The following is a 17,208-nucleotide window of genomic DNA, read 5'->3' as shown; positions in this document are numbered from 1 at the left end:
ATAAATACAATAAAGTACTATACACTGGGCACTACTAGCCATATGCGGCTGCCAATACATTCAAAATCACGATGACAGAGATATCATCCGGCAAGCAACATATCGTCCTGCACCAGCACCAAATCACACACCTACACTCTTGATCTGCGCGTGCATATTTTGCTGTCATGCAACTGAGCTCTTGTTTAGTTCCCTTCAAAATTCCAAAACTTTACAAGATTTCCCATCATATCGAATATTTCAACACATGAACTATTAAATGTAGCTAAACAAAATAACTAATTACACAGTTTATTTATAATTTCCGAGACGAATTTTTTGAAACTAATTAATCTATGACGGAACAATAATTACCAAATACAAACAAAATGTTACAGTACTTTACACCCAAAACTTTACACATCTAAACAAGGCCTGAAGCAACATTCATGGGACTTCAACAAGCTGCACACAAGCAGTTACTACAAGCTTTCACTTTTGGTGAAAAAAAAAGTTCAGCGCTTACAAAAATATGACATGTAAATATTAATCCACCCGCTCTAACAATGAATTATAGCATGTCATGATAGGCTGGACCTTGACTTGATCCAGCATGAATGGACCTTGACTTTATCCTGCCGTAGCTGAATGTTGGAGGGGAAGGGGAACTCTGCTCCTGCTGGATGATGGAGGGATCAGCACTCTGCACTTATGCAAATGTCATGGAAAGAAATGTAAGTGAATATACATAAGATTGCATAGCTTTACAAAATAGCAAGGGAAAAAGGGATGCGTATAAGATGAGAAACAAATACAGTAACAGAGCTAATATTGTGACAGCAAGCAAGGCAGGTAGCTGTTATGCAAAGCTAGCTATTAAGCCCATGTAAAAAGTAGACTGTCGGTACCTCTGGACTAGAATAATGCCCCCTCTTGCTATGTCAAGACTCGTAGTTATCTGTAAACTACGCCCAAAAGAGCTGAGTGGGGTCCGGCTCCATCTCACTAGACTAATGGCCCCGGACCCGCATCCCGCTCAAGGACGGGTCCGGAGTCACCATGTGTCCCTGAGAAGGGGGCACTTAGCCAAAATAGCCGGGGCCCCGGACCTCCCACGGGGTCCCGGACCTCCATATGCTATCTGGACCCCTCAGCAGGGAGGGAACATACACCCCGCCTAGGGGGGTCCGGAGCCGCCACGTGTCCGCAGGCGCAAGTACGCGCACGGCTGCCTAGATTCCTCTGGAAGACTTGCCCACCTACCGCATTCAATGCAGGAGACGTTAAGTACGTTCTGCCGTAGCAGAGCCCGAGGAGGCTTTTGCCAGGCTATACTGTTGGTCGCGCGTTACCAAGGTACACAGTACAGTCGCTGGCAACACTTACGCCACGCGCGTCAGTCTGCTACGCCAGTTAGACACGACTACTCGGCGACGGAGTATCATAACGGCTACGCTGTAGACCCAACAGTCTACGCCGCAACCTACACTACCTTAACGGGCACCTCACCGATGGGAAAGGAGAAGACCCCCTCGGTCAGAGAGTCTACAGGACGGTGAAGCGTATCCGGCAAGAGATTCTCCATCACTGTAGCACCATTAGTGTCTATTTAGTATAGTATACATCCTTGTTGGGCCCACCTGTCGGGGACCAACGCCTGTGTACGCGCCCTCCTTGCTCTATAAAAGGGAGACGCCCGTTAGAAAAGGGCTCAGGTCCAAGAAGGGACGGGGGGAGAGGATAGACTCATCCACAGATTCAAAAGCAATACAACCCTAAGTGGACGTAGGGTATTACGCTACGGCGGCCCGAACCACTCTAAATTCTCGAGTGTTCTTGTGTTCTTGCTCCATGAGTAGATCCGAGGAATAGCTTGCACTTCCCCGGGTAACCACCCTTCGGGGTTAGGCGGGTGCACTACGCCACCCGACTGTGGCCCACCTTCTAGAGCCACGACATCGGGCGCCGTCCGTGGGGAACGCGCAAGCGTTGGCCGGATCTTCGCTCATCTCCTGCTTCTGAGGTTAAGCTTATCCTCTGCAACAACGACGAGAAGATGAAGGGTAGCGCGGCGTCACCTACGCCGCGTGCCCTGACACCAAGGCAGCAATGCCCTCGGCGCGGCGGCGCACGGCAGCGGCGCCTGCTATGCGTCACCACTGCGACACCTCAGAGCCGGCGCGGTGGCGCGCGGGGGCGACGCCTGCTTCACGTCACCCTGCGACACCATAGCGTCAGCTCAAGGTTTTATCTCAAGCAACCACCCGGGGTCTCCTGCGGTGGCATGGCGTCGGCTCGAGGTTTCCTCTCAAGATGGAGCCTGGAGCCGGAAGGATGTCTGTCGCCTTCTCCCTCGCCTGGCTCAAGCCTCCCTTGGAGCTGCTGTAGACAGGCGTCAGCCCCCACCGCAAGGCGCGGGGGCCCTGAACCAGCACCAAGGTGGAACCGGCGAACGACCGCCCTTCTCCACGCTCCGTGCTCGTCCAAACGAGCACCCGTCATTCCGCTGCGCCAGGGTGTCGAGCTGGCTTCAGCACATCAAGGGCGGCCATCGGGCTGGCTTCCACCGGCAGCTGGCAACGGCAGGGCCACTCCCATTCAAAGCCAAAGAATTTGTTCCCATGCTATCTGAGCGTGGGACAGTTCTTGTGCTAGGAAGAGCCTCGCAAGCTCCCGAGGTTGCTGTTCTGTCCAAGTATGCACGTGGGGATCGGGAGTGCCCAATCAACATAGACAAGAGTGATTAACTGTGAAAGCACGAGTTAAAACTGGCTGCATCTACGAGTGAAAAATGGCTGTGTGGTGGCCGATGCTAATTTATTGTGAAAAAAAATATTATTAGTTGGTTGGTGGCTAGTATTGATTTGATATAAGAGAAAAATACAGGCCGAACAGAGTGTGTGAAAGATTGAGATAAGCAGGGGCGGAGCCACATGAGGGGCGGGCTGGGGCCTGGCCCCCTAATGCTCCATTAATTTCATTTAAAATCTCTAATCAAATACAAAATTACACTATATGATTCCTCTAATTACCTTTTGGCCCCCTCCAAATGGCTGCTTGGCCCCTCTCATTTGAAATTCCTGGCTCCGCCCCTGGAGATAAGTAGCACTAGCAGCAGCATGCAGTACTTGTGGTGTTATCCTGCTCACATATGGCTACACCATGAAACCTGCTCGATCCAGGCACACCGCACACCACCCGTTTTAGCCCCCTGCAGGAATCTTCCGACGCCATTGAAGGTATGCATGAAGGCTGCTGGCCCGGGAAGACGAGTCAAGTCGGGGAAGGGTCAGGGCCCGGGGAGAGATGGCCAGCCGCCCAAAATGTCCTCGAGAATATGCACGCGAATCCTGTGCACTAGGAAGGAAGGCGCGCTACGCCGCGCCAGGAGAATAGAGCGTCTAAGACAGCGGGAACACTCTGGACGCATATAATTTGTCAATCTTTTTAGTGGCCAGTTCTTGCTTCATTCTAATCATGCAGTTTGTTAGATGCGCCAGAAATTATGCCTCAACCTCTTTTTGGTTGTGAGACTAACAATGTAAAGCAAAGGTTGTGAGACTAACAATGTAAAGCAAAGCATCTACGTATTTGTTCTAATGATGGTACTGAAGTAGTGTACTAACACATAGGAAAAGACCCAACATGGTGATGTACTGTACTCGCTACATACAGAAAAAGAGAAGACAGAAAGGAGAAGAAAAATAACATAAAAAGTTGTGGCAATAGCAGTCCCCGACTAAAAATACTTGGCAGACTTCGAATGGAATTATGGAGTAATACAAAAATATTTGCTGGACACTGGAGTAATACAAAAATATTTGCTGGACACCTCTGTTTATATGGTTGCTACTTTTAAATGTAAGGAGCACACACAAAAAAAAAACTCGTATATCAAATACAATCTAAAATAGCTGCTATGAGTAGATGCTAATCATCAAATACAACACATCAATCTCTTTATGAATACATCTGCAAGAGCTCACCTTTTAACTTTATCCTTACTCAAGTTCAAATCTATCAACAATGTTCATGTCTGCATGCCCAATTGCCCATATCAATCGATCTAAGCCAAATGCCTTGAAACATGTAAGAGAAATGAGTCAGAAACCTGACCACAATAGATCATACTCATAATTTTGAAGTTCAGTCCTACCACATATTCATATTTCATTCTTTTACAGCCTATGTGATGCCATATAACTGCAGACCTGTGTTATTAGAAAAATTTATGAAAACCATGTCTCCCTATTGCTGCTACTCTGAGAATATTTTTATTTGGTAGCTTGTGTACCATAACTATCAGCCAAGCATGTAAATGAAAATACATTTTTCTGATTATTAACAGCATAAAAATGACTGCAGTAGAAACCAATTTAGGGGGAAAAACCCCATCAGTCACATGTTATGACTGCATCAAAAGTCATGTAACCATGGATATAATAGAACATGGGTCATGTATTTCAAGTTAGGGTAAAAAATGCGCCAATGTGTTGCACTTTGCTCTATGAATAAACTGGAAAGCACTTTCAAAAAATAAACTGGTAAGCCTAATCATGTATACTTTCAATTTCGAAATAAAGTTTTCTCTGCTAGTTTACTGATGTCTTCAAAAATACGGCTATGCACTTTGCACTTCTATTTGCAGAAGTATGGGCACCTATTTGTAATGGCAATTAGAGGTAATGTCACAAGCGAAATCAAATGTTCAAGTACTCTGCAGTTTGCAGTTGAAATAATTTGTAATGGCAGATCTGATCTTGCAAATAAAATAAAAAAGGTACAATTAAAATAGGAGCAGAATAAATGGATAGAAGATAGCAACAGTAGTTTCTATTTAAATTTACTGTCAGTGAACATGATAAAAGGTGGCTAATGCAGTCATACTCCGCCGGTAGCTATGAATATTAACGGCTGATTATAGCAATAATAGCATGAGAACAAAGACTCAAATATTACTTAGCAAAAGAGGTATAATAAGCAAATTATTTCTCACGAAGCAGGAACTAAATGTCTTACCAGTTACCACTCAATTGGCAAGCTACAGATTGTAATCAGAATAGACACCAATGCTCAGCATGTTTTTTGATACATTGTACAGATAAGTTCATTATTCATATTCTCGGATTTGTTGAATAGAGAGGCTCATGCAAAATGCATATCAGATATTAATCAGCATGGACCTTAACAGCTCGCTACTTAAGTCCTCAAATGCACTGTAGATAAAAGTTCATACAAAAACTAATAGTATATTAGATATTAATCAGTGAGGACCTTAAGCAGCTTGTTTTGGTATGATTGCTGCATCTAAGGGAAAGAACACATCTCGACAGCAGATGCTTGCAAAAAGGCAAGATCTGAACCTTTATAGGAAATTAACCCAAACTAATCTGTGAGGTCTCAGCCCGCTGGAGAGAGAGCATCCAAACCGTCGCCCAGATTCCCTTGACGACGACGACGCAGTAGAAAAAAAACCGGATTTGATGTCGACATATGCGGCAGGGCAGAATTGGGGGAGGGCTGGAATCAGCTAATGACGGAGGAAACAGCGGCGGCGTGGAGATCAGAGGAAGCCAGCAGACAACAGGAACCGAGCAAGCCGCACAAGCAAGCCATGAAATAGGAGGGCAAGCATCATCAGAAAAATGTGTGGGAACCCGCACAATCGAGCAGATCTAGAACTTACCAATAGCCTGAAGAGAACCAAGCCAATAAAGGAGAGGACCTGCGGCCCGGCGGGAGTGCGCCGGCAGCATGGCGGTGACAGCCGGCCCCGGTGGTGTGTCAGCGCCGGGGGAGTCCTCCGCCGCCGCTCTCCTCCTACGACGACGGCGAGATCTCGCCGTCCTCAAACCCTACGCCACCTCCACGAGAGAGGAAAAAAACGAAAAGGAGGCGTGGGAAGGGGCGCTGTCTCGTGGAGACGGAGAGAGGAGAGCCCGGCGGGGCCCACGCACATCAGAGGCGGTGCGGCAGCAGGCAGCCCTAGGGTGGTAATGGGCCATGGCTCTAATGGCCTCTTCACAGCTCAATAAAGCCTTTAAAATTTTTAGTTCAAAAATATATATGTTTAGAGTCCGGCCCTTTTAAAACTCGATCCTTAAATTTTTTAGTGTTGGACCCTTTACCACCCCTAGGCAGCCCCACATGCATCGAGCGAGAAAAGCCAGCCGGCGCCGCAGCAGAACCGGACGACTAATCCACACGCCGCGTCGGTCGCCCTGTCCCCGGCACGTGTCGCACAGGGAGCGCTCGAGTGCTCCCGTCGCACCCCCTGCAGGCCGCATAGTAATAACAGTATTAGCCCTATTTAGTTCCCACCCCGTAAACCCAAAAACGTAAAAACACAAAATTTTGCGAAGAAATCTTACTAATTTGAAGTAATAAATAAAGTCTATTTACAAAACTTTTTGCATGGATGGGTTGTAAATCACGAGACGAATCTAATGAACCTACTTAATCCATGATTTGCAACAGTGATGCTACAGTAACCATCCACTAATTATTGATTAATCATGGATTAATTAGTATCATTAGATTCGTCTCGCGATTTACAACCTATCTATGCAAAAAGTTTTATAAATAGACTTCATTTAGTACTTTAAATTGGTAAGATCTCGTCGCAAAAAATTTTTGCGTTTACAACCATAAAGAACTAAAAACGGCCTTAATGAAGCGGATTTGTAATCATGCATGCTCTCCTCTAGGCCTAGGCATTAGGCTGGCGCGCTATGCCCTCCGTCCCCCCGAATGACAGGTAATCCTTTGTTAATTTCGTGTTCCGTCTCGTCGCATTAGGTGTAGGACGTGTTTAGATTTTGAAACGGATTTTTATTATTTGCAGTATTAAATAAAATTTATTTGTAAAATCTTCTATAGGAATGGATTGTAAATCTCTAGATAGATCTAATGAGTCTATTTAATCCGCCCTTTATTTATAAAAGTTTGCATAGATGAGTTGTAAATCGCGAGACGAATCTAATAAGTCTATTTAATTCATAATTTGCAACAGCTACAACCATCTACTAATTATAGATTAAATAGATTCGTCTCGCGATTTACGATCTATCTATGCAAATTTTTATAAATAAATTTATTTAATACTACATATATGTGTCTAAATATTCGATATAATGCTTTTTGATGTAAATTTTATGAAACAAAGGAGTCGAGGCCATCACAACTTGCTCGGCTGGCGACACAAGTATTTCTTGTTTTATTCTTAATTAATTTTTCTTACCAACGCGAAGGTTGATGGCAAGATCCATCTTGGAAATTACTTTTATTTATGGGTACAGCCATTACCATCGGCATCTCGCAGAAGATCTTGAAAGTTCGCAAGGCATAAGTCATAACATGGAGGGAGTACAATTTAACACGACTAGGAATATTATGGACTGTGTGAAAAAAAAACTCTTCTGCGACGTATACGTTGCTCTATTTTCTCTAATTTTTCCTCTCTTCACATATTCCTGTATACGAAAAATAGGCACACAAAATTTGAACCCAGCTCCGGGCCCCATAGGCTTCCTCGGGGCTCCGGCGAGGGGGAGGGCTCTTCTTGCACCTGTCTCGGTCTCGCGCTTTATATATGGCGGCCGCTGCGTGCCCCTTCTTTCCTGCCCCCAAAATCCACCGGAGCCGAGCACAAGAAGCTCCGACTCCGAGAGCGAGCAAAAAAAACATGGAGTCCCAACCCCTCATCAGTGCCGAGGCCAAGCCCTACGTCCCGCTCGCGACGTGCATATGCCCTCCTCCGGTGGCCCAGCTTCCATCGCCGGGCTTCTTCCCGCAGCCGGTGCCGTACCCGTACCAGTCTCCGCCACCGCAGGCGGGGTTCCTGGGCGTCTCACCGGGCTGCTGGGGCATCCCGCTGGGCCCCGGCGGCGTGGTGATACAGGGCGCGTTCCCTCACCCTGCCTGGGCGCCGCCCATGCCGCCGCCGCACGGAGCTATTGCCACGCCGGCGGAGACGCCCTGCGCGATGGCGAGGGCTACGTCGCAGGGCGGCGGCAAGCAGCAGCCTTTGCGCTCCGTGCACACCGGGCGTGTTCCATGTACCCGGGCGCCGCCGCCGCCGCGGTTGCATCGACCGGCGGCGGGGCGTCCGGGACCTCGCGCAGCCTCCCGCGGCTCGAAGGCCGGTGGGGCCGGAGTCCACGGGGCCGCCAAGGAGGATCCAGCGCCCCGCGGCGGCAAGGCCCCGGGGGCCGGAGAGGAGGCGGCGGCCAACGAGCCGTCCCCGCGGTCGGTGCTCGTTACCACGAGCCCGCCGATCTCGCCGACGACGCCCGTCCTTCCGTCGTCGTTCCCGCTGCCATGCCTGCCTCCGGCGACCGCGGCCCTAACCGCACCAACGGAGCCGCCTCCCCACCGCGCCGAGCACGGTACAGGTACCATGCCGCCCTGCCCACCGAAGACGAGGCGGCGGCGCGGGCCTCCTCGTGCGCAGCCGCCTCCCGGAGGCGAAGCGCGGCGCGGCGCCATGAAGCCTCGGTTATTGTTCGACCCAGCTTCCAAGCGCACCACTCTAATGATCCGCCACTTGCCCAACAATTTTACGTGAGTCTGCTTTGCTTCATGTCCCCTCATCTCGGTCGTACTGGCATTGTTCTCCTTGATTTGTTTCACAATATTTTCTTTTTTCCTCCATTGGTGAGTCTCGAGCTCGATGGAAAATCGATCGTGTGAATCCTTTTCGTGCAGGAGGATGCGGCTGATGGCCATCATCGACGAGCACTGCTTTATCGAGAACGAGAAGGTCGCGCCTGGCGGGGTGAGGTCGGAGTACGACTTCCTCTACGTGCCAATCGATTTCCGGTAACACCTCCCCCATTTGATTTGGCCTGATGCGTTCTAATCGAACTTGCTCCTTCCATCGGAGCTAGGGATTCTGCTTCCCGATTCGTCACCTTGCTTGCCTGCAATTTGCCCACCAGGACCCTGGCCAACAAGGGCTACGCGTTCGTGAACATGACATCGCCGGGCGCGGCGCGCCGGCTCTGGGAGCACCTCCACGGCCACCGCTGGGAGGTCAGGCGCCGCCGCAAGACCTGCGCCGTCGACTACGGAGCCGTGCAGGTACGCCGTCGCACCCGCTCGGATGCCGCCGCCGCGCTTCGGGCTGACGGGTGCGTTGCTCGTCCGGGGATCTTGCAGGGGCTTGACAGGTTGCTGGATCATTTCTCCGGGTCGTCCTTCGAGTGCGACAGCGAGGAGCTCCTGCCCGTGCGGTTCGAGCCTCCGCGTGACGGCACCCGCCCGGCTCTGGGCGCGGCGCATGTCGTCGGCGTCCTGCGCCGCCGGTCGTGATGGCCAGTGCCGTCGACTCGGCGCGTTGCAACCCCGGCCGCTCCGCTCTCCTCTTATCTTGCGTTCTATCCGTTCATGGGAGATTGGGCAGGAATGGATAGAACGGGAGATACGATACGATTCGCCCGGCCGGTTGGATCATCAGTACTATGTTTCAGCCGTGATCTGATGCTACGAGTGTTGCAAAGGCTCTCGGTAGATCTGATTGTTGAGTACTAGTACGAGTTAGAAACTTGCTGTTTCGCCTGTGCTTGGGACTAAGTGGAAAATCATGTAATACTAGCGCACGTCTCCCGAGAAGAAAATCTCGCATGTATGGAGTACTAAATGAAGTCTATTTACAAAAAATTTTTAGGGATGAGTGTAATTTTTTGAGACTAATATAATGATGGTAATTGATTGATGATTTGTTACAGTGATACTACAGTAACCATCCTCTAATCACGCGGTCAAAGGCCTCATTATATTCGTTTCGCGATTTACACGGGGTTGTGGAGGTGGTTTTGTAATTAGACTTTATTTACTACCCCTAATTAGTGGTCAAAGAGGCAAAAAGTTTTCATGAAAAAATTTACACCACCAACCAAACACGGCTATTGTAATGTCGTTGGCTGATGATAGCAGCTTCATGTTGATTTCTTGTTTCTTGTGGAAACTTATTCCGAGAGAGGTAGGAAGGGGAAGTTATCGAATTTACACCGCTGTGCAAATTTAGCGTCGTTCAATGCAGTCATGAATGTTCTTACTTTTAATCTTAAGATGATCATGCCAGTTTAGCGTTGCCTCAGGTTGCCGAGAAGGCATCATTTTGATCGTACAAGTTCAGTGATGATCTGGTGTGATTCGGAATTATTGCTCATCTGGGTGAGATGATGCTGGAATCATTATTTCTTCAGAGTTCTGCGCTTGTTACTTTGGTCGATCATATGGTTTTCATGAGTGTTAGTATCTTGAAGTTTCTAACTTGGGCTGTATGTTTTTTCGAACGGGAACGACGATTAGGTGAAAGTTTTGTTATCAACTTTGTGTTTTGTTTGGACATTGATTAAACTTGCACCTAAGAATAAATACTTTCAGCCAACAAAAATGTTTCTGAAATTTCCGTGTTCTGGACCTGAGCATCTGCACCTTTCAATGTGAATTAATTTGAAACTTACGATGATCAGCTAAGTGCAATATATATTCCGTGAACCAGCGGAAGAGGATTTTACTTTAGCACAAATCTGAAGCCATTTAATTATAAACTTGACCCACAGAGTATACATCTGAATCTTTTGAAACGTCTTGATTTAACTGCATACTTCATCTATACCACAAAGACTGTTAGTTTAGAAATTTCAGATATATTATTAGTAGTAGAAAATGACCATGTTACCTCGGTTAACAATAGCAGCTGTAATTGAAGATCGCATTGTTGATTTGGTTCTCTAGATCCTCAATAAATGCAAATGTATTAGAACCAAAAAACAATATCTATTTAAATATTTAATTGGCTCTACACCATTCTCAATGCAATTATTTTTTATTTTTGATATTGGTTTAGTTAGATGGACTACTACAGACTAAACACAGTCTTTGTGGGAGAAAATTTGAGGGCTAAACAAATAAGCTTTGTAGGACGGAGGGATCTAAACGAATAGTCTTTGTGGGACAAAATTTGAAGCCTAAACGAACTATCTTTGCGGGATAGAGGGAGTACATATTTAAATGTCTTTTTTTTTATTTTACAATGCACGTGCATATTTAATTTCCTGATTTATTTTCTATCAAGGTGCGTGTCAATTTAATTGTCTATTTTCTTTTTACCTTTTTCTAGGTTTGATGTATTTAAGTGGATGATGCATGGTTGGTTGTTACTGATATCTTAGACGTGGTGATTTATGCAAGCACCAGTCCCACAAGGCCACAACTACTGATCCTTCTGAAAAATAGTAGACATGGGTTTTTAATGTGGTGGTACATGTAGATTTTGTCCAATTTATTTTAATATATTGTCCCTCGATAGAAAATTAGATCCCGTTTAGGAGGGCTTTTATCAGATTTGGCTTCACCTATTTTACTCAAATTGAGGTATCGTGATGTGAAGCTATTTTGTAAGACGAAGTAAAACTAAACTAGAAACCAGACGAAACCATTTTTGTAACTTTACATACGAAACTGTTTTTGACCAAACTCTACCAAACAGCCCTTTACACTTGGACAGCTATAGGCTTATAACTTGGCAAAATAGGTAAAATCGTCCCCGAACTCTTGGCAAAGGGTCAAGTTCATCCTTGTAGTTTTATTTCAGCCAATTTAGTTCTCGAACTATGATTCTCAGCTTTAATTATGTCCTTCATACAAACTTATGTCAACAACGCCGTGAAACCATCTGATGTGCAGTAGGAAGACGCATTTACCCTTTCCCTCCAGCTCCCTCGCTCCCCCCTATCTCTTTTGAGGAAACATATAGGTACATGTTAGCATATCTTTTGTCCATAACAGGGCCGCAACCATTACAAATTTGCAGATAATAAAATAAATATATCATGATCACTGCATATCTCATTTTTTTTTAAAACCACGAGCTGGAAGGGAGGGGCAAATAGATCTTTTCCTATTGCGCGTTAGATGATTTCATGGCATCACTTAAGGCAGTTTGGATGAAGAATAACTAAAACGAGAACCATAGTTCGAGGACTAAATTGGCCCAAACAAAAATACAAGAACGGACTTGACCCAGTGGCGAAACCAAGATTTTAATCTTGGGTAGGCCTAACAACTACATGTGTAATATTTTCTATGTTTTATACAAAAAATTATTAAATTATTAATAAGTACTAAAGAAAATCACAAAACTTACTGTGGTATCTCGCTGGGTTCGTCGCTGATTTGACTTTTTTACCAAAAGTTCAGAAACAATTTCGACTATTTTACCTTAGAAATCCGAGTCATCCCATTGCTACCATGACAACTCTTGCAATAGTCATGATACTTCGTGATAAAAAAAAAAATCGCGATACGCAGTCCAGTTGGAACAGGGAGAAACTGATCGACGGGACGGTGCAAGCACCAGTGACCAGTCCCACAAAAGCACCGTACCACAACCATACCGCGCGAGTTGTTGAGCCTGCTCTGTTTGTTTTAAAATTTCTTAATTCAAACTTCACTAATTACCTATCACATCAAATTTTTTACTTCATACATGAAACATTAAATATAGGTAAATAAAAAAACTAATTGCATAGTTTTGATGTACACGACGAGACGAATCTTTTGAGCCTAGTTAGATCATAGTGAGATAACAATTACCACAAACAAACAAAAAATATTAAAATGTACTACAGTATCCGATGTAATTTTTTTACCACCATTTTACGGATCTCAACACAACCCTTGTGCTCATGTGCTGTGCCATCTTTGCTTGTGGCCATCTCGTGCCCCCCTCGCTTCTGTAGTGGTGATCGTCTGATCGACGGGACGGCATGTGCCGTTGAGGTGATGCATATACGCCCTTGCCATTAATGGGATTTGAAGTCAGCCAACGTCAGTCCAAAATCGATGGTTTACGTGGGAAAAAAATGCAAATTCAGGCGCATGTTGGTTAGCATAAATAAAAAGATTTGTAGACGTTCTTCTTGCACTTGACCTTGGTCGTTCTATGTCATCTCTTTCAATGGTCAGAACCTTTTTGGAAGGCAGGTTTTTCAAAACCCAGGAATATGAAAAGTACAGAATTGCGGCACAATGAAATGATATAAGAATAAGAATTTGAAACATCGAAAAATACAAAACATGTGTTTGTTTGGATGCATGCTGCACGCGGAAAAAGAAAACATGAAGTTTTACCTTATGCCTATTTTCCTGTAAAATCCCAATGAAAGAGACCATTCCCGAAGTAATAGGTAGCATTGAATTTCACATAGGAAAAATCCTTTTTTTTTGAAAGATATCACATAGAAAATTTGGTACGCAGGTGCAAATTAGTCCAACAACTTGTAAAGTGTTCAATTTAGTATAATAACTTGATAGCCGGGTGCAGATTGATCCAACAACTTAAAAAATGCTTAATTTAGTGCAAAACTTAGTAAATTGGTGCATTCACAGTCCAAACATTACACGACAATATATTTGCTAACGTCAGGTCACAATAAAGAGTATATTCACGTCAGAACTTATTATTTGACCGTAGATTTTTGTGTCGCAATGGACACCAATAATTTTATTCTCAAAATAAACTAATTATGATTTTATTATAAATCATATATTATTTAACCACCATTACAATAGCAACATATTAAGCAAAGTAGATGAGCGTTAATAATTCATAAATTTTATAAATAGAAATTATTGATGGTGATCCGGTTGTTGTTTTTCAACTATGTATAATGTTTTATTAGTTCAAATGCAAACAAATTTTAGAATTACACAATTAGCATCACTCAAACACTGAAGTCGATAAGAGAGACCCTGAAACCTCAGGTTTCTTTTGCGCTTCTGCTCATGTATTCAATAATGCTCATGTTTGTTTCTGTTTATTTAGCTCATTTTTTTCCTTTCTAATGAATATATGAGGCTTTAAAAATATATGTACCAACCTCCTAAAAAGTATCAACAGTTTGTATCAATGTATTGGCTTTTTTTAGTTTAACAGTGCATATAATAAAACATATCAGAAACATTGAGGGTGGATTTTTAAATATTGAATATCAAATTAAATAGTTTTAGTTAAAATTAAATCAGTATATAAAAATAAGTAATGTAAAGACATAACATTAATTTCTAAATAGTGAGAGTTTTTATCCTGGCCAAATACATTGCCACACATGTGCAACAACAAAAATCACTGATCCAATAATATTTAAGAATTTGTCCTAACATGAATATACTCTTTATTGAGACTTTACATTACTTACATTGCTGTGCAATGTTTGGACTCTGAATACCAAGTTATTGCATTGAGTTGGGTATTTTACAAGTTGGTGGACCGATCTGCACCCATCTGTCAAGTTATTATACTAAATTGAGCATTTTACAAGTTATTGTATTAATTTGCACCCACCTGATAAGTTGTTGTATGATCAGTGTAATTTACTCAAAATTAAAATCTATAGAATTCAATCCACTCCCCCCTAGTTTAAATTTCACGCGATCTGCTGCTCCGTCTAAACCTCGTTATATCAATCCAATAGCAGCAATGCATGCAGATTGATCACAGAGAGCATCGCAACTTCTGAAGGCTGCCGTAGTGGGGCCGGGCAGGAGCTGTTGCCGGCGTACCGCAGCTCCCTCTCGGTGCTCCTCCGCTCCGCGCCCTTCGCCGTCTGCCCATCTCGTGCCCTGTGCCGGACGCGACGCGCTGTTCCACTGAGGTAGGATGATGCTTGCAATTATTGGGACGTGAAGTCCGGTGAAGAAGACCGGGCAACGGGGAGTTAATTCTACGAATGTCATTGAAATTTTCACTAATTCTTTGAATGCCACTAAATGATATTGAAGGGATTTTTTTGGCACGGCAACGGGCGAACGGCCATCGCGTCGCCATCCCCGCAACCGTACTCACTCCCCGTCTACTGCGAGGGAGTGCGCGTCTTGCATTGCCGCCCCCCCCCCCCCCCCCCCCCACGTAGCCTTGCGGTGCTGTTGTGCTCGAGAGGATCGTGCCACGCTTGGCGACGTGTGTCTGTGACTGCGGGGCGCGCAGCGCGCTCGGTGCTCCTCAGCTCCGGCCGGGCCGTACCAAGGCCACAGCCATCTATGGGCGCTAGCTGTGCGGTGCCTGGCAACGGCGCCGAGGCAAACAGTGGAACACGTTGGGAAATGGCGATGGCTGACGTGCCGGTGGGAAGGACGGAGAGAAGGGTCCTGTTAGGTTTTCTGCGCCAGAGAGTCCTAGAAAACTTTGATAGTTAATTACAGTATTAAACAAAATCAGGTTACAAAACTAATTCCAAACCCTACGCTAGGAATTTTGAAAAATCTAATTAGATCTTTAACCGCGTGATTGGAGGATGATTAGTTGATTATTGTTGCATCATTGTAGCCAATTATTAATTAATTATTATCATTAAATTTATGGCGAAAAGTTATACACATCTTAAAAAAAATTTATAAATAAATTTTATTTAGCACTCTATACATACGAGATTTTTTTTCGACTTGTGTGCACTATAAACAACAGCGAGAACCAAACAAGGCCAAGGTGCGCGCGCTGGCGCCCCAGTGGCCAGTGCAAATCGCACGGCAATACAGCATCATGCCGCTCCCAGCCACCCACGCAATTTGTGGCAGAATCGTCCGAATTAATCCGGTTCAAGTGCGCTAACCATCATCACAAAGACAATATAGGTTGACACGCACTTCAAACGGAGTAATCCGGCAGTGCTGTCGGGTAAAATCCCGAAGAATCCACGTATGCGTCGATCAAAACCCAAAGCTTACATGCAACTCACACGAAGGTGAGTCCAGAGAGTACAATATTTCATAATTATATTACAATACAGAGTCTTAACTTAGTTATTACAAACCAAGTTTGAAAACTTAGAAAGGTAATTGAAATTCAAAATTAAAGTAGTTCAGAGTTCAACTGCAGCGGAAAATAAAACGAGTTCTAAACGACGATACAAGATGTCACGATGAAGCCCGTACATGACATCACTTGGCATTGCCATCGTTGGCCGGAGTCGCATCCCACTCCACCGACCAACCAGGAGGTAAGTATACGACCAAGTCAAGCTAGCTATCTGATCTTCAAACGTATCACCTGAAAACAAAGTTGAGCCACAAGTAAGGCTGAGTATACTAATACTTAGCAAGACTTACCTGACTATGGGTATACTTAGCCCACTACCTAGACATGTAAGGCTTTTTGGCTGGAGATGTTTGTTTCGCCGAAAAGCAACTAAGAGTAAATCATTAATTTCAAATTTTAACTTCAAAATTCTAGTTCAATTGACCATTCTAAGTGAGCATCTATCCAATAGCATACATGGTGAAAAATAATTATTTTTCATCATTCAACCATATTCATCATCCTCATTGTTCCACTTCTGACTCTATGTGGCAAAAGGGTTAAGCAGTCCCAATATCCGTGAGAGGCGGACGAATCGAATTTATTAGCCTGGCCAGGCAGACCTAAACACACGCATGGAAACCGAGTCCCCACGCAACATTTCCCCTTTCTTTCCGGCTCGTGGATCAGGGTGACCCCCTTCGACTACAAGAGCCCCACGCCACGGTCGACGCCGGGTCGTGACCACACTTGCACCCGCATGTGGCCGCATGAGAAACAACGTTCCAAGAGGGTGAGGGAAAAGTCCACTCCCCGGATCGATCAGGTACTTAAGCTTACCGATTACCATATTTCTCGGCATGTGGTTAGTACGTTCAAACGCATAACCACCACTACCACACTCTACGGCCTTATCTATTTTCACTAAACAGACGGGGTATCACAAGTACAACAACCCCGCCCGTAAACCTTATATTGCAGTGTGTAGTAAACATCCAACTCCTATAATTCTCGCGAGTGACAGAAAATCACTCGACTTCTACCGAACATTTAGCACAACCAACTAGCGACCTATACATGCTAGTATTCAAACATAGGTACTTAAGATTACACAACTAGGGTTCCAAACAATTCCTACAAACTTAAATGCACAAGTAGATAGGAATATAAGCAGTTGCATAAATTTAAAATAGATAGGACATGCTCCGGGGCTTGCCTTCCTGAGCGTAGCTAGCCTTGGGCTCTTCCGAAACTTGGTTCGGGTCTTCAGTGGCTTCAGTTAGATTCACTTGAGCTTCACGCTGCTCACTCTCAGACTCCGGCACAGCTCGTACATACCGTCAGCGAGAGTAGTCGAATCTACATGAATGCATATGCATGAGTTGTTGTGATGGTAACAAAATTTATATTAATCCACTGTAGGATTA

At 44.9% G+C, this 17,208-nt stretch overlaps 1 protein-coding gene and 1 long non-coding RNA gene across 3 annotated transcripts; one reads left to right on the top strand and one right to left on the bottom strand.

Annotated features, from left to right (window-relative positions):
* Positions 1-229: 229 nt before the first annotated feature.
* On the bottom strand, positions 230-5,913 carry LOC120685244. Of its 2 annotated transcripts, XR_005679422.1 has the most exons (3): positions 3,966-5,913; positions 3,012-3,450; positions 230-682 (listed from the first exon to the last, which is right to left on the bottom strand). It is a non-coding gene; the product is annotated as an uncharacterized LOC120685244 (long non-coding RNA). The 2 variants fall into 2 exon arrangements; XR_005679421.1 differs by lacking the exon at positions 3,012-3,450 and having other exon boundaries at positions 3,966-5,906.
* Positions 5,914-7,663: 1,750 nt separating this feature from the next.
* Positions 7,664-9,453, top strand: LOC120695452 (protein terminal ear1 homolog). Its single transcript, XM_039978698.1, has 4 exons — positions 7,664-8,541; positions 8,686-8,799; positions 8,919-9,060; positions 9,139-9,453. Exons 1-4 carry the CDS (start codon positions 7,664-7,666, stop codon positions 9,289-9,291), a joined length of 1,287 nt encoding a protein of 428 aa, XP_039834632.1. The 3' UTR covers positions 9,292-9,453.
* The last annotated feature ends 7,755 nt before the right edge of the window (positions 9,454-17,208 follow it).

The sequence above is a fragment of the Panicum virgatum genome, chromosome 2K (assembly GCF_016808335.1).
Source record: "Panicum virgatum strain AP13 chromosome 2K, P.virgatum_v5, whole genome shotgun sequence".
In the NCBI taxonomy this organism is placed as follows: domain Eukaryota; kingdom Viridiplantae; phylum Streptophyta; class Magnoliopsida; order Poales; family Poaceae; genus Panicum; species Panicum virgatum.
The sequence above is the reverse complement of the archived record's forward strand: the minus strand, read 5'-3'. Positions and strand labels throughout refer to the sequence as shown.

Excerpts from the sequence above, each read along its gene's own strand:
- LOC120695452 (XM_039978698.1), top strand. The coding sequence starts at position 7,664 with ATGGAGTCCCAACCCCTCATCAGTGCCGAGGCCAAGCCCTACGTCCCG. Across the intron at positions 8,542-8,685 it reads CACTTGCCCAACAATTTTAC|GAGGATGCGGCTGATGGCCA; the intron begins GTGAGTCTGCTT and ends CTTTTCGTGCAG. Across the intron at positions 8,800-8,918 it reads TACGTGCCAATCGATTTCCG|GACCCTGGCCAACAAGGGCT; the intron begins GTAACACCTCCC and ends TTTGCCCACCAG.